Below are 24,083 nucleotides of genomic sequence, written 5' to 3' on the forward strand. Positions count from 1 at the left end.
TAACCGACAAGACTAAAGTACTATGATCTTCAGGGAATAACTGGGCGATGTTGAGAAATTCTAAAGGATTGATTTGGCGTTGACGTTCGTTCCAACTGACTGGACTAGTAACCCTAGCTAGACGGTGGACGATTGAGCTTAGGTACAATGATAACCCTTAAACCTCTTTGAAGGTGAATTTAACCAATTTCAGTGTCACCCCCTCGATAACATTTTAAATGAACCCTGAGATTTTATTGAATTTTGTGTACCAATCCATTAAACAATTCATCCATTCAATGATTATTCAGAAGGAAAATAATTTTATTGCACTCTTGAAAATAATGTTTTTACTAAATAACAATTTTCACAATTCTGATTATTTTTTGCAATCATTTTCTTTTTAGAAAAACATATTTTGATAATTTTACAAGGTCCATGCAAAAAATAGATTTTTGGTAAAAAACATATTTCAAAAAATTTTCATGCAAAAATAGATCTTTTGTAAATCATTTTTCTTTCATTTTCTTTTCTTTTGGAAAATATTTTCTTCTGAAAAATATTTTTTCTCTGAAAAATAGTTTGTTATTTGGAAAGCATTTTCTCTTAAAAAATCTTGTTCTTCTGGAAAACATTATTTTCTAGAGAATAACACTTTTTCTGGAAAACACTTATTTTGGAAAACACTTTTTCTAGAAAACACTTTCCCTTCGTAAACCATTTTTCTTCTTTGAAAATTTGATTTTTATTTCAATTTAAATGGTCCAACCCACCATGATTATTGGATCGGGATGGACTGGGTCATTATTGTAAAAGAATGGATTCTTTATTGGGTCGGTGCACCTATTTTAATTTTCAAAACAAATTTTTGATCCTTGAAGACAATCATACACTTTGATCTCATCATTCACATCATTCACATATATTCATCAATCCAAAGGTTCCATTCAATAAACAACCCGGGGACACCCACGATAAGTTCGAGTCGTGACCTACAGGGAAGGTTTCTAGACTCTAAGCTTACTACGTGCAATGCATTTTTATCTGGCCACCCTTGCCCAAGCACACCTATATACCTTTCGATACGTGGTGACTTGGTTTGATATACCGTATAGGTGATAATCTAAAACCTCAATTCACTTCTCTGAAGCCAAAAACAGCCAGTTTGATCTCCAGTTGAGAGGTGGCGCACAATGCTGAGCAAGGGCCCACTTAAATACCTCTCGTCTAGAATAGACGTAGTCTATCCCCCTCGTACAGTAGGGTACAGCGGGGCAAGATCTTGCTTAGGCACTGGTTTTGACCAAGAAGTGCAATTGATATACTTAGATTATCTTTTATACCTACGGGTACGAGTCAAGAGTTGTAGCTTTCATAAATGGTTTGGCATCCCACGAGGGGACCGACCACGTACTAGTACTACGTTGGCAATCGGGACATGTGACTGTGTGGTTCACAATAGGTAAAAGGCTCAGGTCGCTCCAGCCTGGGTGCATCAATACATCTATCAGAATCACCTGATTAGAAGGTATTGATGCCCCAGTTTGATATACCCTAAGGTACGTGACTGGAGTTGTGGTTTTCATGAATGACGTCGCATCTCCGAAGAGATCGGGCCACGCACTAGTGCCACGTTGGCTATATAGGACGTGTAAGTGTGCAAAACAGTAAACGTGCATGTGGTGTGTGCAAAACAGGGTGGGGTGTGCCCGGGGCCTTTTTCAAACACATGGGCCCATGGGCCAGATTATGTCATCACATATGGATATCAAATGAATATTGATCAAGAAAATAATATAAAACCCATCACATCGAAATTAAGATGAAAGCAAACACATCACAAATATATCTGTAGAGATCATGGCACATTATATGGGCATATAACACAAATAATAATTAATCTGATCCAACATTAAAAAGACCCACAAATTTGTTGTCTATGGTCTAATCAAGGGTTACTTTTGGGTGATCCAAAATAAATCGAGATTCCAATAGATGTTACATTGATGATAGAATGACAATGGTTGAGATGAGCTCACTCTCAGGAACATTAATTGTGCTAACATTAGATAAATTCGGATTTTCTGTGAATTTGGAAAATACAATCTGAACTTACATCGATGATATCTAAGGCTCCCGATAACGAAATCGAGTGAAATCAAGTTCTAAATTAATCTACTCTATGAGATCTACATTTTATTAATAGGTGCCTAGACTTAATTCTCACCAGAATGTTCTGTAAAAACGTTTTAACGTTGCTGTCCCAACCTTCATTCAGAAACAATTCCAGATTTACAGATTGAACTTGCATCGATGATATCTAAGGCTTCTGATAACGAAATTGAGTGAACTCAGGTTCTAAATTAATCTACTCGATGAGATCTACGTTTTACTAAGAGGTTTCCAGACTTAATTCTCATTAGAATATTCTGTGAAAACGTTTTAACATTGCTGTCCCAACCTTCATTCAGCAACAATTCCAGATTTACAGATTGAACTTCCATCGATGATATCTAAGGCCTCCGATAATGAAATTGAGTGAACTCAGGTTCTAAATTAATCTACTCGATGAGATCTATGTTTTATTAAGAGGTTCTCAGACTTAATTCTCACTAGAATATTCTGTAAAAAAGTTTTAACATTGCTGTCCCAACTTTCATTCAACAACAATTCCAGATTTACAAATTGAACTTGCATCGATGATATCTAAGGCTTCCGATAACGAAATTGAGTGAACTCAAGTTCTAAATTAATCTACTCGATGAGATCTATGTTTTATTAAGAGGTTCCCAGACTTAATTCTCACTAGAATGTTTTGTAAAAACGTTTGAACATTACTGTCCCAACCTTCATCATTCCATCATTTTCATATGTAAATTTGAATCTTTCATTATTTAGGGGTCATAAAAAAGTGATCCTTAATTGGAAAAAAAAAAAAGCAATACCCAAAATCATCTACAATCAAGACAAAAAATAAATAAATAAACAAAAAAAATAAAATAAAATAAATCCAACTAAATAATAAAAAAAAAACAGGTCATCTTGGCAATGCTCCCATACTTGGGGTTTTTCAAGTTTGATCCTCAATAGTCCCCAGTGGAGTCGCCACTGAAAGCGCCCTCGATCCGCGGGGTGCGCGGATCCGCTTTTGACCCTTGAGGTTTGGGAGTCGCCATCTAGTTGTTAAGGTCTAGGAACCAAACTGACTCTAAAAAAGGCAAACTAATCTACGAAAGAGAAAAAGAGTCCAGGGATCACGTTACGGGGTTGGAAGGTGTTAGGCACCAACCCCGCCCGGCCAAAGCCGGTCTCTACTAATTTCCCAAATAAATCACATTGCTAAAAACCTAGATAAAAATAAAAATAAAATTTTTTATACCTTTCCGATAGCAAGGATTTTGTTCCCTCAGATATGACAAAAACAGCTCCTTGTAGCGTACTCTCTTGCTTCTTTTGTCTCCGGATTTGATTTCTGATCTCCGAGGCAAGGTATCTCCTTATTTTTGGATTTGAACTCTTCAAGTTTGTTGTGGATTTTGGGATGTTTTTGGAAGACTTTTAGGTGTTTTCTAGGCTAAAATTGAAGGAGGGATGTTAGGTAAGGAGTTGGGGCTCCAAAACTAGGGTTTATGGGATGCTATGGGGGCTTCTAGACCTACTTCTCTTAGGGTTTATGATTTGATACGAAAATAGGGTGTGAGCACCTCTATTTATAGATATTTTTAGGGGTTGATTTGGATAGAGTTAGTAATTAATTAGAGTTCTTTTAATTAGAGTTGTGTTTTAGTTAGACTTATTTTTGGTAGAATTGTGTTTTAATTAGAATTGTTTTAGGTAGAATTGTTTTTAAGTTAGAACTCTATTAGATTGAGTTATTATTTAATTAGAACTCTATTATGACTTTTGGTCTTATTTGATTGACTTTTAATGTTTTGACTTTAGTCTTAATTGATTGACTTTTAATATCTTGACTTTAGTCTTGTTTAATTGATTTTAATTTTGACTTTAGTTTCACTAGATTGACTTTAATACCTTGACTTCAGTCTTGCTTGATTTACTTTTAATTTTTGGAGAACCCCCCTCCATTATTTCTTTAATTCTTTGGACCCCCAAATGGAGGGGTCCTTAAAGAAATATCTCACGAACCCTCAACAATTTTACTTGAAAGCCCGATTGATCGATTTTTTAATTCAAAATTTTAAATTAATTTCATCAATGTTTCACTTTAATTATTTAATATTTTATTTTTTAATTTCGGAATTTTTAATTATGAAAATTGTGAAATTACCGTTTTGCCCCCGGAGAGGACTTTTCACGTTTTAAGTCGGTTTTTAATGTTCTAGGATGTTTTAGAATCAATTTTTCGTAAGGAATTCAATGGAAATATTAGTTTTTGTTATTTATGAAATTTTTTGTGTGAAATGGTTGTGAACTTTATGAGGGGCATTTTCGTAATTTCGTCAAATTTTGTTAAAATTAGTGAAATGATTTATTTGATTTCGATTTGTTGTTTTATGTGTTTGAGAGAGTTTTCCTAAGCGTAACGTAGGCTCTAGGGTTGTTTTGAGGTTAGGGGTATTTTGGTAATTTGATCAATTTTTAGTGATTTTTATCGTGAAGCTTCTTTTTTGTCTGCAAGATGATGATTTCTATGTTTCTGGGGTCGTATTTTCCTAGCGTAGCGTGGTTTCTAAGGTTTTGTCAGTTTGAGATACCTCATCCGGATTTCTGAAACACATCTGGTAACAAAATAAAGCAATGGAATACACATCCATCATTGGGAATCATTGCGATCGGGTTGACGAGTTGATTAATCAGGCGGATGCAAAAATGGGGTGTCTACAGTATGAATTCGACTTTGTTAGCAAAATGGCTCCGGAGATTTGGGGAAGAAGATGATAGTCTATGGAGGACAGTGGTTGCACAAAAGTTTGGGACACAAAATCCTGAGTGGGAGAGTGGGGAAGCAAAAGGGCTCTTGGGTGGGGAGTTTGAATAGACATTCTTGGAAGACTGACTTTGTTCCGTAAAAAGGTGAAGTTTAAAGTTGGGAGGGGTAACAAAATCCAATTTTGGGAAGATAGGTGGTGTGGGGACACACCTCTCATGAACCTTTTCCTAGATTTATGTGTGGTGTCTACAAAGAAGGGTAAGTCATTCGAGTCATTTTTGGTTGGTTGTAGTAGGGGAGTGGGATTTTGGCTTTAGAAAAAATTTTAATGATTGGAAGTTAAGTAAGGTAGGGCAACTGTTAAAGACTATCGAGGGCACCTTAGTTGGGACAGAGCCAGAGGATCGTTGGCTCTGGGATGGTACAAAGGATTGTAAATTTTTTTTGTGCTCAAAGTTCGAGGCTAGGTTGGCGAGGTCAACTATATCTTTTTAGGCATCTTTCATTTGGGGAGCTAAAGTCCCTTCTAGAGTTGCATTGTTTGTTTGGCTAACGACGTTGGGAAGACTAACAACTTTTGATTAGTTGATCTTAAGAGGTTTCCAAACTCCCAAACTGTTGCCCATTTTGTTTGAGGAGTGGGTAGATGGCCGATCACCTACTTTTGCACTGTGTTCTTTCTTGTGATGTTTGGTCTCATTTCTTTGGCTTCTTTGATTTGGTTGGATGCTTTCCAAGGTCTATCAAGGATCTTTTTGGTAGTTGACTATGTTGGGATTTTGCTTTTAGGGCCTCCAAACACATTCTTGGGAGTATCTTACCCTTTGCTATATGTTGGGGGCTATGGAAGGAGAGGAACATATGCACTTTTGAGGGGAGGGAGCTTCAATTACAAGACATTATCTTATCCATTTTGGGTTTGTTGTTTTTCTGGGGGAAGATTTTCAAGGAGTTTAAGGGATTTTTTTTTGAGGATTTTGTTGTTCGTTGGGATGTTGTTTGTAATTTGGATGTGAACTAAGAGCTTTTCCTTTTTTGATTAAGTTTTTGTATTTTAGGGGGCACCTTGACCCCATTTTCTTTTCAATAATATTTTAAGTTATAAAAAAAAAAGATATGGATTCTTTCCTCCTCTCTTAAGATCAGTCTTTCTGTAGAAGAATCCGGAAATCTGATCTCATAGAATCAAGAAAATAGGATATTCTTCTTGATTATTCTTGATTACTCTTAACTTTCTAGAATATTCTTGTAATGTTCTACAATAGGATGGTGTATTATTCTAGAATATTTTTGAAGTTCTAGATTATTCTTGTAATAGGATAGTTGGTCTATAAATACCACTATTGGGGCATTTGTAATGATCATCCAAGAATTCTCAATAAATTCAATTTTTCTACATGGTATCAGAGCACTAGGTTATGATCTAGGGATTACCTATGGCGGGTCAAAATCCGTGGAAGACGGCTTTAACCGGTGCGACTAGTAAGGACTCAGTGGTGTCAGGGGAAAGCACCACAAGTCCGAACCTGAACTCCTCCATCTCATTTAGTGGTTCAAAAGGGTCCACGAATTCGTTCCAATTAAATATCCACCGTCTAAATGGAAAAAACTACACGGAATGGTCGCAAATCGTTCGTTTGATTTTGGAAGGCAAGGGGAAGCTTGGATATCTGACAGGAGAAGTGACAAAACCTGGCGATGTAGATTCGACTCTCAAGACCTGGAAATCAGAAAATTCTTTGATTATTGCGTGGTTAGTGAACTCAATGGAACCCGCAATTGGCAAGCCCTTCATGTTCCTGCCGACGGCCAAAGATGTTTGGGAAGCAGTCAAGGATACGTATTCCGATCTAGAAAATTCTTCGCAGATTTTTGGTTTAAAATTCAAACTTTGGCACGCGAAACAGGGTGACCGAGATGTAACCTCCTACTATAACGAGTTGATGACATTGTGGCAGGAGTTAGACCTCTGTTATGATGATGTCTGGGAGTGTGCGAATGATAGTGTCCGGTTCATGAAACGACAGGAGAATGATCGTGTATTTATGTTCTTAGCAGGACTTAACAAAGAATTAGACAAGGTGCGGGGCCGAATTTTAGGGAAAACTCCTCTGCCAACAATTCGTGAGGCCTTCTCAGATGTTCGGAGAGAAGAAGCACGGCAGAGTGTGATGCTTAACAACAAATCGGTTCCTAGTACTACTAACTCGAAAGTAGAAAGTTCTGCCCTTGTAACTCGAGATTTTCAGGAGGAGGTGAAGAAGGATGGTAAGCGTTCTGAACGGCCGTGGTGCGATCACTGCAAACGTCCGTGGCATACACGGGAAACCTGTTGGAAAATTCATGGCAAGCCTCAAAACTGGAAGAAGTCTGGTGGAGCGGGGCGTGCACTTCAGGTCAGTGTCTCGGATCAAGAGCAGCAGTCTTCTTCAAATTCGTTTCCTTTCACCAAAGAGCAGATAGACCAACTGTACAAGATTCTCGAGTCTCAGAAAAATCCTACTTGTTCTTTGGCTCAAAAAGGTAATTACCTGAAAACAGCTCTCATTGGTGTCAATCCTGATCGCACCTGGATCATCGATTCAGGTGCAACCGATCATATGACAGGGTTGTCAAATCTTTTTTCTTCGTATAATCCTTGTGCAGGTAATCAGAAAATTAAGATTGCAGATGGCTCTCTTTCAGCCATTGCAGGAAAAGGTTCTATTATAGTATCTCCATCACTCACTCTTCACGATGTTCTTCACGTTCCCAAACTTTCCTGTAATCTTTTGTCTGTCAGCAAGCTAGCCCGTGATCCAAATTGTCAAACTAATTTTTTCCCAACTCATTGTGTGTTCCAGGATTTGACCTCGGAGAGGATGATTGGCAGTACTAAACAGAGTGGAGGACTCTACTTCCTTGATGATGGATCTGAATCGAGGCGACAATTTCAACAAATAAGTTCCTGCTTTGAATCTATTTCTGTTTCCAATAATAATATTATGTTATGGCATTTAAGATTAGATCATCCAAGTTTCAAATATTTAAAACATTTATTTCCTAAGTTGTTTGGCAATAAAGATCCATCTATGTTTCATTGTGAAATATGTGAATTTGCAAAACACCACCGTACATCTTTTCCTTCACAACCATATAAACCATCAAAACCTTTCACTATTATTCACAGTGATGTTTGGGGTCCTAATAAGATAAGTACACCTTTTAGCAAGAGATGGTTCATCACATTTACGGATGATCATACTCGACTCTGCTGGGTGTATTTATTGAAAGAAAAATCAGAGGCCGAACGCGTTTTTAAAAATTTTTACAATATGGTGCAGACTCAATTTCAAACTAACATACAAGTTTTCAGGAGTGATAATGGGAAAGAGTATTTTAACACGACCTTGGGAAATTTTTTTCTTGAAAAATGAATAATTCATCACAGTTCTTGCATCGATACACCCCAACAGAATGGTGTTGCAGAAAGAAAAAATAAACATCTGTTGGAGGTGGCTCGTGCATTACTTTTTACAACTAAAGTTCCCAAGTATCTATGGGGAGAGGCTGTTTTAACTGCTGCGTACTTAATAAACAGAGTGCCCTCCAAAGTTTTACAATTTCGAACTCCTTTCCAAGTTTTCACAAATTGTTTTCCAACTACTAGACTTTCTGCTGATCTACCTCTAAAAATATTTGGTTGTACGGTTTTTGTTCATGAACATCGAAAAATTGGAAAACTTGAGCCCAGAGCTATAAAATGTGTCTTCATTGGTTACTCCCCAACTCAGAAAGGCTATAAATGTTTTGACCCGATATCGAAAAAATGTTTTGTCACAATGGATGTTACATTTTTTGAAAAACAACCATATTTTAAGGATATTCATCTTCAGGGGGAGATTTTTAAGGAAGATTCATTTAACTCGGGCAATGTTTTTCTCTCAGATGATGTGTTTCTCTTGCAAGAATCTGAGTCTAGTATCTCTGCACCTACAGTAAATGGCCAAGATTCATTCCTTGAAAATCTTCCTATTATGAGTGATGTTTCCCCTAAGTCTAGACCTACATTTGAAAAACAATTTAAAAATCAGAATTCTGAACAACAAATTTTGGAAACCGAAAATAAGGAACAACCTATTATAATGTCACAACATGATAATAGATTCAAGGATGGTGACCGAACTTGGAAAGGGATTGTTTACTTGAAGAAGAATCATAAGAAAATGAAAGACGAATTGACTCTACAGCACAGCCATGATTCTGAACCAAGGACGAATCAACAATCTGAGTCTGTTACAGGTAATTCTCTTTCTCTTTCCAACAGTCAGTCTAAGCCTTCTGATTTAGACATTCCTATAGCTCTTCGTAAAGGGGTTAGATCTTATACTAGTCATCCACTGTCTAAGTTTGTATCATACTCGAAATTGTCATCATCTCTTGCTGCTTTTACCTCTCAATTGTCCAGTGTAGAAATTCCTAATAGTGTACAGGAGGCTCTAAAGGTTCCAAAGTGGAAGGAAGCAGTACTTGAAGAGATAAAAGCTCTTGAGAAGAACAATACTTGGAGTGTTGAGGCATTGCCAGCTGGGAAGACCACTGTGGGTTGTAAATGGGTCTTCACTGTGAAGTACAACTCTGATGGTTCAGTGGAAAGATACAAGGCTAGGTTGGTGGCAAAGGGATTCACTTAGACATATGGCATTGATTATTCTGAGACTTTTGCTCCTGTTGCAAAATTAAACACGGTGAGAGTACTTTTATCTATTGCTGCTAATCTGGACTGGCCCTTGCAACAACTAGATGTGAAGAATGCCTTCCTCAATGGTGACTTGGAGGAAGAAGTGTACATGGATAGTCTACCGGGCTTTGAGGAGAAGTTTGGCTCAAGAATATGCAAACTAAAAAAGTCCCTGTATGGTCTCAAACAGTCTCCAAGGGCTTGGTTTGAGAAGTTCACACAGTCTGTCAAAAAACAAGGATATTCTCAAGGACAAGCTGATCATACCTTGTTTTTCAAGTTTTCTCATGAAGGAAAGGTTGCTGTGCTAATAGTTTATGTTGATGATATTATTCTCACAGGTGATGATGTGATCGAAATAGAGAGATTGAAGAAGAGCCTTGCTTTAGAATTCGAAATCAAGGATTTGGGAGTACTAAGATATTTCCTTGGCATGGAAGTTGCTCGTTCAAGGAAAGGAATCGTTGTCTCTCAACGAAAGTATATTCTTGATCTTTTGAAGGAAACCGGGTTAAGTGGTTGCAGACCGGCTGAGACTCCCATGGATCCCAATGTAAAGCTTTGAGAAGAGGGAAGTGTTCCTGTTGATACTGGTAGATACCAGAGATTGGTTGGAAAACTAATCTATTTATCTCATACTTGACCGGATATTGCCTTCTCTGTCAGTGTTGTTAGTCAATTTATGCACGCACCTTATGAAGAACACCTCGAGGCGGTCTACCGAATTTTGAGATATTTAAAGTCTACTCTTGGAAAATGTCTGTTTTTCAAAAAGACAAATAAAAGGAGTGTTGAGGTATTTACTGATGCAGATTGGGCAGGATCAGTGAATGACAGGAGATCTACTTCAGGGTATTGCACCTTTTTGTGGGGAAACTTGGTTACCTGGCGAAGCAAGAAGCAAAATGTTGTTGCCAGAAGTAGCGCAGAGGCTGAGTTTAGAGCAATGGCTCAAGGGATCTGTGAGGTATTGTGGATATACAGAATCCTCGAAACTCAAGATGACTGTGGAACTTCCTCTGAAGCTGTACTGCGACAATAAGGCTGCAATAAGTATTGCTCACAATCCTGTCCAGCATGATAGGACGAAGCACATTGAGATTGATCGACATTTCATTAAGGAAAAAATTGAAGCTGGAACTGTTTGCTTGCCGTTTGTGCCTTCTAGTCAGCAAACAGCCGACATCTTGACTAAGGGGCTTGCTAGACCTAACTTTGAACATCTGATAAGCAAGTTGGGCATGATTGACATCTATGCACCAACTTGAGGGGGAGTGTAGAAGAATCAGGAAATCTGATCTCATAGAATCAAGAAAATAGGATATTCTTCTTGATTATTCTTGATTACTCTTAACTTTCTAGAATATTCTTGTAATGTTCTACAATAGGATAGTTGGTTTATTATTCTAGAATATTCTTGAAGTTCTAGATTATTCTTGTAATAGGATAGTTGGTCTATAAATACCACTATTGGGGCATTTGTAATGATCATCCAAGAATTCTCAATAAATTCAATTTTTCTACACTTTCAATAGGAAAACTTTATATTAAGAAGTTGGATCGTGATCCAACTCTATTTCTTTCTTACCACAGTCACCAAGTTTGGACTCAGGAATAAGTGGTTAAGGGGAAAATTCAAAAAAATTGGGGTAGGGTTGTGTAATTTTCCCTACTAACTGGTGTTTTTACATTTTATCATTAAATCTCATATTAAACTACAATAATAAATCACTGTATCATGTATTAATATCATCCATACATTCACAAAAGTAACCACGGGTCCACAACACATTCATCGTTTATATTGTTTAAAAAAAAAAAAAAAATATTGCAGTGATGAATCATAAAACCACTCGAATTGTGGAAAAGTGGTTCAATGACCTAGGTATGCTCCCCAGGGTCATGAGATTGAGTCTCCTCATCCGCAACTTTAGTCAATATGCTTATTTCTAGTGGTAGGGCATATCTGCAAGTATTAGTTCCACTTCCAAAGGGGGTGGAGTCACCCTATCGCATAAAAAAATTATCAATTCAATGTAATCCTATTTGCATCCTCATTTTTTGGCGCTTCATTGTTGAAATGGCTAGCATCATCTTATCAGTGTCATTAACTCTCACTAATGCATCATATGAGACTGGATATGGGAAGATTGAAAAATTATCCAGGCCGATACACCCTTTTTATTTTCTTCAATTCAATCATGATGTTCGCAATTTTATCATGGAGTTCGTAATTTAATCTTAAAGTTTGTAAAAATTGTGACTAGTTGAAAATGTTGTGATTAGATCATGATTTAATTGGTGAAGATAAAAGGAGGCCTTAATCGTGTTCTTTTAAGTAAGTCGTCAATTTCCTTCTAGAATATGTGCCCAATTCATATAATTTAATTATTATTATTTTGTTATTCATATTAAATGTATTCCTAGTTCACATTATCATACAATGTTGTTGGGGTTATTTTTGTTGTTTTTTCTTAAGTTGAAATAAAGTCCTCAGATAACATATTAGGACAAGTGGTACATAATAGGTTTTATACCAGAGACTTGTTTGTGCATTTCCTTGTAAACTTGAAACGAACACAGTCAGAAATGAGAATGGTCATCTTATTTAAATGTTTCATATATGTAGAGTTTTTGTAAGATAAGATCAATGTAGTTAAGGGCGAAAGGCGCATAGGCCTCATAGTGCCAGTGAAGTAAGGTACAATAAAATTAAAAAGATCATATAAATAAAAATTTAAATAGTGAAAGTAGGTTAGGCTAGTTTATAAAATTTATAAATATTCTACAATTACAACAAATATAAAATTTATATTTATATAGAAGTATTTAGTATTTCAATCTTTATAAATATTATAAGCTAAACCACAATAAGCAAGTAGAAAACTAACAATAAAATCAAGTATGAATAAAATATCATAAAAATAAGGAACTAAGAATCATAAATTAAATTGAAATGTAAAACTTAAAGGTTTAAGTCACAATCACAAAATCCCATTCAATATCCTTATATCAAGAGTATGATAAATAAAAGATAAGTTTCAAAATTCAAAAATATCAACTATCAGTAAGCCTCAAAGCATCACACATCATCGTCATCGAGTAACACATAACCCTAATCAATATACAGTAAATTGTAAAAACAAGAAAGAGTATATATATATAGATCTATGTGTGTGTGTGGTTCATCATGATGTAACTTAATAGGTTACATTAACCAATTAAAAGAGATTTATAAATAAAAAAATCATATTTTATTTGATATGTAAGTGAGGCGTACACCTCATGGTCTTGCACCCTGCCTAAGGTGTAGCTTAGGCGAGTGCCTCCCTCCGCCTTGAAAAACTTGCTTTGCCTTACCTATACTAAGGCATTGCTACTACGCCTCACCTTAAGGCGTTCCTTAGGCTCACTGAGGCGTACGCCTTGATAACATTGGATAAGATGACCTTCTGTTTGTCATTGTAGTAGTTAACTTCAAACGTTCTTGTAGACATTTTTTTTTTGTTGAAAGAATGAGGATTAGCTCAAAGCTTTATAGCTTAAGAGGTGGAATCTAAAACGATCCCACACCTCTAGGGGATGTCTCACCTTGTTCTTTCCTTCTCTCTCTCTCTTTATATATATATACATGGTTTAAAATAGCGGTTTGTCTTGTAATGTTTCGTATGAAAGATTTCGAGTTTTTGAAAAAACGAGACGGAGCATGTTTGAATCGAAAATATCCAAAATTTCGGCCATTTTTTCTGGAAAATCGGATAAGAAGATGAAAAAGGAAGGGGGAGAGAGATTTGGAAAATCAGAGAAGAAAGTGAAAAAAGAGAGAAGAAGAAAGGGAGAGTGATTGTGTAGCCCCAGGCCCACAATAGTACAATATTGTCTACTTTGGGCCGAAGCCTGCACAACTTTAAAACGAGAATGCTTTTCAATTGTTTTAACCAAAAAAAGCCCTTGACTTCTGTCTTTCATGGAAGATTAATAGTATTTAAGTAAACTCCCCCACATTTTCAAAAGTATTTGAGGAACCCTCTGTTTTCAAACTAATAATACACCCCTTGATCACAATCTTTTGTGAAAGACTTTACTTAAAAGGGTATTTGAATGTTTTGGTATGTTTCGGTTTTTGAACAAACAGAAAAGTTGAATCGATTTGAGATTTTAAACCATGTATATATATATATATATATATATATATATATCGAATTGAGGTCAAAGTGAAGTCCAATAGTTTTCTCTAGATTTTGGGAAGAAGCAAGGCTCCCTTGATCAATGTGTATTTTTTGAAGGCTAGATCAAATTTGATTTTGTGCCCAGTTTGATCAACACAGAGAAGGTAACTCTTTTTTCATTTTAATCAACATTAGATCAACATAGGGACATTATAAATAATTAAATACTTCTTTTTCTTATATTTATTTACGAAATTATATTCGGATTTTTTGAAGATCAATTCTTTGGCCAACATTAAACTCTTGCCAATGCTCACATGAGCTTTGCGAAGTTGATAAGACTCGCATTAGTGTGGATTAACTCACATTTAAATTTCTAAAATATCCACTTGAGAATGGCTTTCTATATGCTTCTCACGAATCTTTAAACGAAGCTACAACTGTGTGCCCAAATGGCCAAACTTGGGCTTTGGCTGCACAACTCTGGACCTTTACTAGGTATCAAAATGAGAATATGCGACATAAAGAAAGTGGGAATATGAGCCAATAATGGTTGTGGGCCTATGTTCTATATGTAGCTTTTAAGGAAAGCTAAGAAACAACAAAACATGGAAAAAGGGTGAGAAACTCCCCATTTTCTATCCCTTCTCTCTCTATTTTTTTGTCCTTTCTCCCTCCTTTTTTCTTTTTTTCCTCCCTCTTCTCTTTCAATCATTTTTTTTTTGTTTCCTTCTCTCTCTCTCCATTATTTTTAGGTGGGAGGGACATTAAGTAAAGCCCCTCCCACTCTCCAAACCCCTCTCTACGCAAAAAAAAAAAAAAAATGGGAGGGGGGGGGGGGGGGAATCTTCATCTTCCTATTTATCTTTTCATCATCATTGTCGCCATTGTTCTTTTTTTTGTTTTTTTTGTTATTCTTTTAGGTGTTGCAACTTTGGTTAGACAGATCTCAATGCATGGAAATTGGGAAACGGTTATTGATAGGGAGTTTGATCTTGGCTTTCAGACTTTATCTTAAATTTTACCTTCATCTTCTTTCTCCACTCTTCGTTTTTTTGTTCTCTCTCTCTCTTGTAGGTGCTATTCCAAACACACCATCTTGGCTTCGGCTTGTTTGGTGCAAGGAGTGGAGGCACAACTTGGGAATGAGGTAATTCAGCCATGATAAAGTCCCTGCTGGGCACGAACTTCGAAGGCGGTTTAAACATCATTGCTCAGCATCTCGATGTGTCAGTGGTGATGCTCCTAGTCGGAAGTTCGACAAAAAATCCCGAGGACACTTTTTAGGTATGTTACTTTCTTTAGGATTAACTGGAAATAGAAACATGGTTTTACCTCTATACCTTGGTATCCACTAATGGAGGTCGGCATTGGGCCAACACGGGCGGTGACCACGACATGATGTATCTAACATGAATGTGCTCAAGGTGACCCCCCCCCTTTGGTGCTGCTCGATTGTCAATGATGTTCAAGAAAGCGGTAACAATTTCACGGCTCTTAGCAATGGTGGTTCTAGGTAGTGAGCTAGGTAGACTTGGCATCTTATCTTCTTGATTTGAATCGTACAACTAATGGGGGAGAGAATGTTTCTTTCATCTTATTTATTGGGTGGCAAGGGATGATTCTATCCTTTTGATTTTCACTACTTTCTGATATGGTGCTCAATGCAACTAGATGAACCTGCTAATTGGCACAACAATATGAAAGAAGTGTGCTCAACCTTGGGGGTTGAGATTTGTGCTCTGCATCTTGACTTCCCAAAGTCACATTATGGGGTAGAGATGAACTCGCATTAAAAAATAAAAGTGTAGAAAATGATAGAGTGTGACTTCTTGCCTTTCCCACGAACAATGGACAATGCCAATAACACTTGTGCACAAATGATCAAAAGAAGAAAGAAAGAACAAAATGGAAAGAGGTAGACTATTTTTTTCTAGGTCGTCGCCTAAACTAGGTGACTATGTCCCTGGGTCCAAAAAAGCTAATTCACTAATCTCAATTGTATTACAAATTCTCCACAAGCTATGTTCTCTTGGTCTCAATATGTCCTCTCCTATGGGAGATGAGGTCTTTAAAAAAGGGTAAAAAAATAAAAGAAAAAACAACTAGGCCAAAGGCAACAATTGATCCCCTTAAATCAAGGAATTGGGTCTTCTCTCTTTCTAATTGGGACATATTTCTCTTCCAAATATATTTCTTTCTAGGATAGTTCCTGATCTTAATTTTTTGACCTTATCAATCGTGCCATGTGTTCGATCTAAGATTAAATGCAATTTATTGCACCCGTACTTTGCATGTCAACTAATTATGTATTTGATAAATATGCTGGAAATTCTGACATCATGGAATGTATAATTTGTAATTCTAACATCTAAAAAGATTCTTGTTAATAACTTCATTAGTTAGGACAACTGTCTGCAGTTGCATACTATAGCATTCTTTATGTTAAAAGGGGATAATTTTTCTTTATATGCCTTCGCCTAATCTGATTGTTTTCTGTTGACTGTAATGTGATGTGAAAATGGCATGTGAATTTTTACTTACAGGTATTGTTATGTTATCCTAGTTTTCTTAGGTGATCATGTTAGTCTAAATTAATATTCTAAAGTGCTGGAGAGAGACCCTGAAGAAAGATTATTGTTTCTTACCACTCGAGTGGTGATGCAATGGTTCAACGTCTTGGGTGTGCTCCCTAGGGTCGTGAGATGGTGTCTCCCCAACTGCAACTTAATCTAATACTCCCGTTTGTTGTAGCTTTGTGTATCCGTCGGGATTAGTCCCACTTCCAAAGGGGGTGGGGACACCCTGTTGCATAAAGAAAAAAAGATTATGATTTCTTCTTATGTTATTTTGGTAATACTGAATTCAATAAAATTTAGCCTTGAACATCAAATGATTTGCACATCCCATGTACATACAAGCTAATCCACTCTTTCCTTTTAATTATCGTAGTATTTTGGTGGGACAAACTTTGGGAGGACATCCGGGGGCCCATTCTACATCACTAGTTATGATTATGATGCACCAATTGATGAATATGGTACGTGAGAGTATTGTAATGTTTAAATAGAAGAGTTTAATTCTGAAGTTTATCTTTGGTATTTGATCTTTATCTTGTTGATTCCATATTAAACTCAAAAGTCAAATCTGTGTGAGGAGTTTGACACTATTTTATGTTGGCTGTCAAGTTCACCCAACCCCTTTATTCTGGCTTGGGACCAACTGTGCAAGCCTAATCCTCAAGACTATGGAGTTAAAAGATTAGGTAAATCCAATGGGAAAATTTTCTTATAAAAACAAACCTAGTGGAGTAAGATATAAAAGGCAGAATACCAAAACTATCCACGCTTAATATAAATTGAAAACTGGAAACATGGTTCTAAATGGTTCAAGATAAAGTTAAGGATTCACATTGCTGACCCCGATAATCGGAAAAAGGCATAGATGTTGGTGATGAAGCTCTATATTAAATTTGGTACTAGTCATTTATTATTTGGTTTACAGTGCCATAACATTTTTCTCTTTAGGCTTGCGTAGCCAACCAAAGTGGGGGCATTTGAAGGATTTGCATGCTGCTATAAAACTTTGTGAACGTGCTCTAGTTGCTGTGGATGACTCTCCTCAGTATATACAATTGGGACCAAAACAGGAGGTTTACTTCCAACTTAAGACCCTTCTTAGTAGTTAAATAATACATCCCAGGGTTGACATATTAGATTCTAAATACATACAGATGGTGTTTTCACATTATCAAGTGAAACATTGCCTTCGATGCTTGAATAATTTGTTTTCCTAAATGTAATGTACTGAAATGAAGAAATTAGTTGTATGTAGTTAATCTGACATTAATATATCATTTTCAGGGAGAACATAGTTTTTCATTTGTCGGCATCTCAAATACTTGTGCTAATGTGTAGGGGAATGTTGTCGACCTTTGTTTTCATTCTCCACGTGGTTGTTTATTCTCACTATGTTGATTTTTGGTATTATTACAGTTTGTTTTATCATTTCCTACTGCTTCGATGTTATTTTCCTCAACGTATTCATTTCTACAACATTTCAATCATTTACATGGAATTGTATTAATTTCCACACTGACGTAATATTTCCACGATATATTTTTAATTCCATACTGACCGAAATACACATCGATGTTGAAATTTAATACCTTATTGTACATTGTAACACCATCTAGCACTGAGAACAGTCATCCCAATCTTCTTTCCCTATGCGAGTTGTTTGGGATATGAAGGTCCCATTTAAGATGTCGTTCTTCTTGTGGGCGATGGTGCTGGTAGGTTGCCTACATTGGACCATATTATTAGGATAGGTTTTCCTCTGCCAAACTTCTATTATCTGTGTGAGAAGAATGGGAAGTCTAGGGATCATATCCTAATTCATTGTTCAGTTGCTCAAAAGATTTGGTCGCTTTTCCTTAACTTAGTCGGTGTAGCTGGGTGCTTTCCTTCATCCACGTGTTTTTGTTTCAGTCATGGATGAATTGGGGATCTTCTTTTGGGGTGGCAAAGAGGATTATGTAGTACCTTACCCGTTTTGCAATTTGTTGGGCCATCTGGAAGGAGAGAAGCTATCGAGAATTTTGGAAGATAAGGAGCAGGCTGTTGAAGATGTGATTATGTCAATCTTGGGTCTTTTATATTTCTGGGACAAGCTTTTTTATGGTATTTATAGGGGTCTTCTTTGAAGACTTTTTAGTTAGATGGGAGAGGTTTTGCAATTTATCATTCATTAGTGTTCTTTTGTGTTTGGGCTCTCGACCGTCCTTTTCGTTTTAATGAAATTTTATTTATCAAAAAGAGAAAAAAAAAACACACACACACAATACCCTTATTAGGATTAAATATTCTCTTACCAAGCTTCCTGATTACCTACCATTCAAATTCATATACTTATGTTTTATAGAGAACTGTTCTGAAATTGTAAATTGTTTCAAAATTGCCTATAACACATCTTCTCCTATACTACAAGACAACCTCTCTACTATCCCAGCCCTGATTTCTTGGAGGTTTTTGTGCAATTAACCAATCCCACTGTGCCTCTATGCCGAAAAGAAAAAGAAAAAGAAAAAGAAAAAGAAAAGTCCTTATCCTGTTGGGACCTCTACAATCATTAAGGTTAAGTTTGGTCAAATCTTGCTACATTTTCTACAATTTCTTTCAGGCAATTGCTGTTTATCATTTAACTGTTTTCGGGCAAGTATATTGTTTGTTCTACTGTCTTTGAATCAGCATCTATCTTGGTGTCCATTTCAGGCACATGTTTATCATCTTACTGTTGGAACTGAAGACTTGAACGCAATTCAGTCAGGAAATGAAATCGGATGCTCAGCATTTCTGTCAAATATCGACGAAGTAAATGAATGTACTGTGACATTCCTTGGTCGAGTGTATACCTTACCACCTTGGTCAGTGAGTATATTACCAGATTGTAAGAATGTGGCTTTCAACACAGCCAAGGTAATAACCTTCTCATCTAGTTTTAAATTTGTTCATTCCTTCGGAAATTTCCGTTGTAGTTTACAAGGCTATGATCATTGTCCTTCTTTTAGGTTTATTCTTTAGTTTCCACATTGGGAAACTAGTAGGTAAAACATTATACAGAAAATAATTTGAAATGGGGGGAACGAGTGATGATTTCAGTATTGCTCAGGCACAATGAAAACTAGGAGATGAGAAACGGATGGAAATTTCTCGGAAAACTTGATTGAGAACTTCATGTTTTAAGTAAAACTTTGAAATCTTTCTTGGCTTAAATTGAAGTCAGAACTCTCTAAGTTGTTAACAAATTCACTACTTTTAAAGGGGTTATAAAAGTTCTGAAAAAGGTGTGTTAGATCTGAAAAATGGTGAAAGCTTTGAGGTTCCTGTATTATTAGATAGACTTTTTTTTACTATAGAAAATAGTTGGAACATTTTTTCTTTCAATTGGTTTCCTGAAAAATCATTTTGCTGCTATCATGTTGTCAATGATTTAAGGTGGTACGCCACATCTTTTATGATGTAATGTATAAGTTGTTGCTACCACCAGAATGATATTCATACTTTCTGTATAATGTGTAATGCGGTGTTTATGCCGTGCTGCTTTTGCAAATAGTACCTGTCAACCAACCTACCTACTCCAAAAGACTGTTCCGTTGGAGAGGGAGAGACCTATGAATATGAGAGGGTCACGGAGCTTAACTAGGTATGACATACCCATGAGTGGAGGAAAATATACACTCAACACTCCTCACCCATAAGGGTGGAAAGAATCGAACCCATTGAAGAATCTGAGAAGAATAATTGTCAAGACACTTTGTGAGAGCTTGATAGGAATTTATATTAATAGAATAGTAAAAAAGACAAAAGTTCCCTTATAAATCATAAATTAATAAAAGCTAAATAAAAAGCTATATCTAAATAACAACTAGAGCTAAAATAACTAGATTATTTCTAATACCCATAACCCATACGAACCTAGAGCTCTGATACCATGTTAACGAACCAACTACTCCAAAAGACCGATCTATTGGAGAGGGGGAGAACTATGAATATAAGAGGGTCTCGGGTCTTAACTGGGGTATGACACACCCGAGAGTGGAGGAAAATATACACTCAACAGTACCTTAAATCATTAATCATCATCATCATCGCTCGGCAACATAAATTTTGCCATTTAGATCTCTCTATGGCTATTTCCTCAAACAAAGTATATCTTGAGCTATTTATTCACTGCATAAATGAACTAAATTTCTTGTTTATTTCTATTCTCTATAAAACCTTCATATCATTGCTCTTGCTTCAAAATTGAGGAAAATCTAGATGTAAATTAATCTCTTGCAAAATATGTCATCCAAACGAGATAGTCTTGCCACTAATAATTTTACTGATTCTGAAGATGGAGTTCAAGCTTTGTGCAGTTCATCCCATGATTTCCAACTATCAAAATGCTGACAATTGGCATCTTTGGTCATACAACCCTGATAATACCAAATTAAAACTTAGTTTGAGTTCCTCCACTTCAACTTTCCAAGGATGGAATGGTTAGAATTTCTTAGCCTACAATCTGTAACCCCACCATCTTTTTTTTCTTCTTCGATAACTAGAGTATACGAAGTGAGAGGATGAATCCCACTACAATACAATCTAGACAGACATGATGGCCCTCAAAGCTGCGTCGGAGAAGGACAGAAAATCAATAATGCTACTTTTTCCCTCTTGAAGCTTGCTAAAAATGCTAATCCCTATTTATTAAAAAAATGCTAGTTCTATATTTCAATATGTTTGGTTTGTGATTTTAAACATTGAAATGTATCCATTTTTCGTTTTAGAGATGATTATCTTAATAAGTGTGATTAAACCAGTTGTTTTCACCTCATCTCTTTTGTTCTTACTAGTTCTTTTCTATCCATAAGTTTTTCTCAATCCTTCACTTACTATGGGTGGCTTTCAATAAATAGCATTGTTTACGTTACCTATTTCTCTCATTTTGAACTATAAACCAATATGACCTCTTTATTTCACAATCATTTTAGAAGTTCCGTCCTTTGCTTGTTTATACCAGGTCAATTCCCAGATTTCTATCAAAACCTTAGAGTTTGATTTGCCTCAATTCTCAAATATATCAAAATATGGACACTCATTGTTTCATAATGAAGCTTCCTTCATCTCAAAGACCTGGATGACTGTAACAGAGCCGATTGGTGCATGGAGTGAGAATAATTTTACTGTTCAAGGGATATTGGAACATTTAAATGTGACGAAGGACATATCCGATTATCTTTGGTATATTACAAGGTACATCATTTTCTTTAATATCTTAAATACATCTGTTTGATTGGGTTATTGAGTGCTTTGAAGTCAGTAGTGTCATTAGTTCCTCACTTCCTCTATAGACTCAGGGGCAGAGCCAGGATTTTTTCTCCGTGGGGGCAAAATTCTAACGTGGGACATTGTTGATATAATTTTTTTTAAATTGCTATTAACTCCTTCAAATTTTAAAAACATTTTGTGAAGTGGGCAAATTCCTTGATGATCTTAATATTTTTACTTTATAAGAAAGTCCTTCAAAGTTTACAAAATTTTGTGGGGGCAAAATCCTTAAAGATCGTTAAAAAAAATTAATTTATGAATAACTCCTTCAAATTTTAAAAAAATTCTGTGGGGGCAAAGTCTTTAGAGATCTTAATTTTTTTTAAGTAGCTGCTTCAAAGTTTTAGAAATTCTTGTGGGGGCAATTGCCCCAATTGTAATTCCGCCCGTCTATAGTCAGATTTACTTTCTTTATGCACTTTTGTTTGATGAATCCAACAGATTATTTTCATGTAAACTTACTATTAACTTTGATAAGTAAAAAAATGTTTTTTAGGAAAAGGAAAAAAAAAAAAAAAGAATTATGGAACATTTGGAGAAGTCGAATCCTTGTGTTCAAGAATTTCAATTTTCGTCTTTTGATAAGTATAGAGAATTTGTTTTTTTGCTTTTCAAGAATTAGGGGAGGAAACTCCATACACAATGTAGATCACTCCTTTGTTAATGAGTTTATACGATATCATTAGCATCTCTTAAGTAAATGTACAAAAAGATGGCTAGACTCTTAACTCAGTTAGTTGACATATTCAGCTCCAGCTTACCCACCAAAAAGGTATTTACAAAAAAACTCATATCCCTCTATAGGTCTACAATTTGGGCAGTCAAGTCAGCAATCCTTCATTATTGTTAGTGATCTCTAGGGTCTTGGAGATGACACTAAATAAATCTCCAACTTCAAGAACATCCTCGTGACACAAGATGAATTACTTTACGCCTATACAAATTTTCACCTATAAAAAGGATTTTTTGGTGCGGTGACTTTCCTAGTAAGATCCAATATCCTGATCTATTTTCCATTTTGAGTAAAAACTATACGTTGATCCAAAACTTTTGGCTTGATTAAATGTTGAGATGAACTGAGATCTCGGTTTTTGAAGGAACTTCAAAGTATGGGAAGTGAATTCCATTGTGATTCGTTTCTGTTGTGTTTCTAATACTACCATATCCCCTATTGATGAAGATAACCGAGTCTGAAAGGAGAGTTGAGATGGCTCCTCCATCCGTTTATTTTATCATTTACTTGACCTCCAACGAGACCCTATTTTGTTGAATTCCTTTTTATTTGGGATTACAAAAATTCCATCCAAGGCGTCTTTATTATTATTATTTTTTTGTCCATTACATTGAGTAAATTTTTTACAATGGACTACCATATTTAAAGTAGGATCATCATCATGTGTAAAGCCAAGGGAGAATGTATAAATCGCCTCATACGTTCTGAATTTGCCTAAAGCTTGTGGTCGCATTTCTCTGGCCTTTTCTGCATACGTTGGACCCTACTCCAATGCGGTTTCCTTACTCTTTTGTTGGTACAACCCGACCTTTTTCTCTAAAGGTAGGTCCTTTTGGTGAATGAATCCATTCTTGATGTAGGTCCTCTAGAAAGAGAGGAATAAGAGAACCTTTCTTGGGAAGGAGAACTTGATTCACAATGTTATTCTTCGCATGAAAGCACTTATAATTTCGTGGGCTAAAATTACAAGGAATCTCGAGTTCCTTTTTTTTTTGTTGAGAATTTCACTTTTAGATGGAGTTTTTATTGCTTGGAGGTAGCTAAGGAACTTATCCTTGTTTATTTTTATTTTGTCTACTTTGCTTGATGGGCTTATTTATTAGGTTACCTTCATTGTTCTTCACTTTAGTTATATAGTACGCCTTTGCTCTTAACAAAAGAATTAAAAAGATGCATTTTTTATTAGTATTGACTAATTGCTGGCCCGGCTAGTGAAGCTGAATTTGTCTTTATCGATTGTTCACTTTAGTTATATAGTACGCCTTTGCTCTTAACAAAAGAATTAAAAAGATGCATTTTTTATTAGTATTGACTAATTGCTGGCCTGGCTGGTGAAGCTGAATTTGTCGTTATCGATTGTTTGTTCTAGCCAATGATGAACTCTATACCCAAAATCAATTTATTAGTCAACAACTAGATGTTGATGTTGAATTCAAGTTTCTTTTTCCTTTTTGACAGGTATACCTTATGCTAAGAAATAAAATAAAAATACAAAAGAGGAGGTTGAGAAGATCATGTTATAGCATACATATAAACAAGCAAATGCAGCAAGTAAGCAAAAACTAACAGTACTAGCCAAACCTCATAACACACATCACAACATACACACTGCAAACCCATCATTGTTGTTCTCAGACCAAAGACCCCAACATAACACAAATGGAAACAAATACCAAAGTATCATCCTTTCATAACCGAAATCCATGAAATGCGAAATTTG

At 35.9% G+C, this 24,083-nt stretch overlaps 1 protein-coding gene across 6 annotated transcripts in view; it reads left to right on the forward strand.

Annotated features, from left to right (window-relative positions):
* Positions 1-24,083, forward strand: part of BGAL9 (beta galactosidase 9) — a 69,206-nt gene that overhangs the window by 15,353 nt on the left and 29,770 nt on the right. For 5 of the 6 annotated variants that reach the window (XR_015175253.1, XM_086431519.1, XM_086431516.1 and 2 more), the window contains 4 exons: positions 16,712-16,799; positions 17,287-17,411; positions 19,033-19,236; positions 21,323-21,555. Coding sequence is in view for 5 of the 6 variants with exons in the window: in XM_086431519.1 (XP_086287645.1) it covers positions 16,712-16,799; positions 17,287-17,411; positions 19,033-19,236; positions 21,323-21,555 (650 nt within the window). In the remaining variant the exon portion in view is untranslated. The remainder of the gene's footprint in view (positions 1-16,711; positions 16,800-17,286; positions 17,412-19,032; positions 19,237-21,322; positions 21,556-24,083) is intronic. The other variant, XM_086431517.1, reaches the window with a different exon arrangement.

Source organism: Akebia trifoliata, unplaced genomic scaffold, assembly GCF_017979445.1.
Source record: "Akebia trifoliata isolate Shusen 1 unplaced genomic scaffold, ASM1797944v1 Contig01302, whole genome shotgun sequence".
Classification (NCBI taxonomy): Eukaryota; Viridiplantae; Streptophyta; class Magnoliopsida; order Ranunculales; family Lardizabalaceae; genus Akebia; species Akebia trifoliata.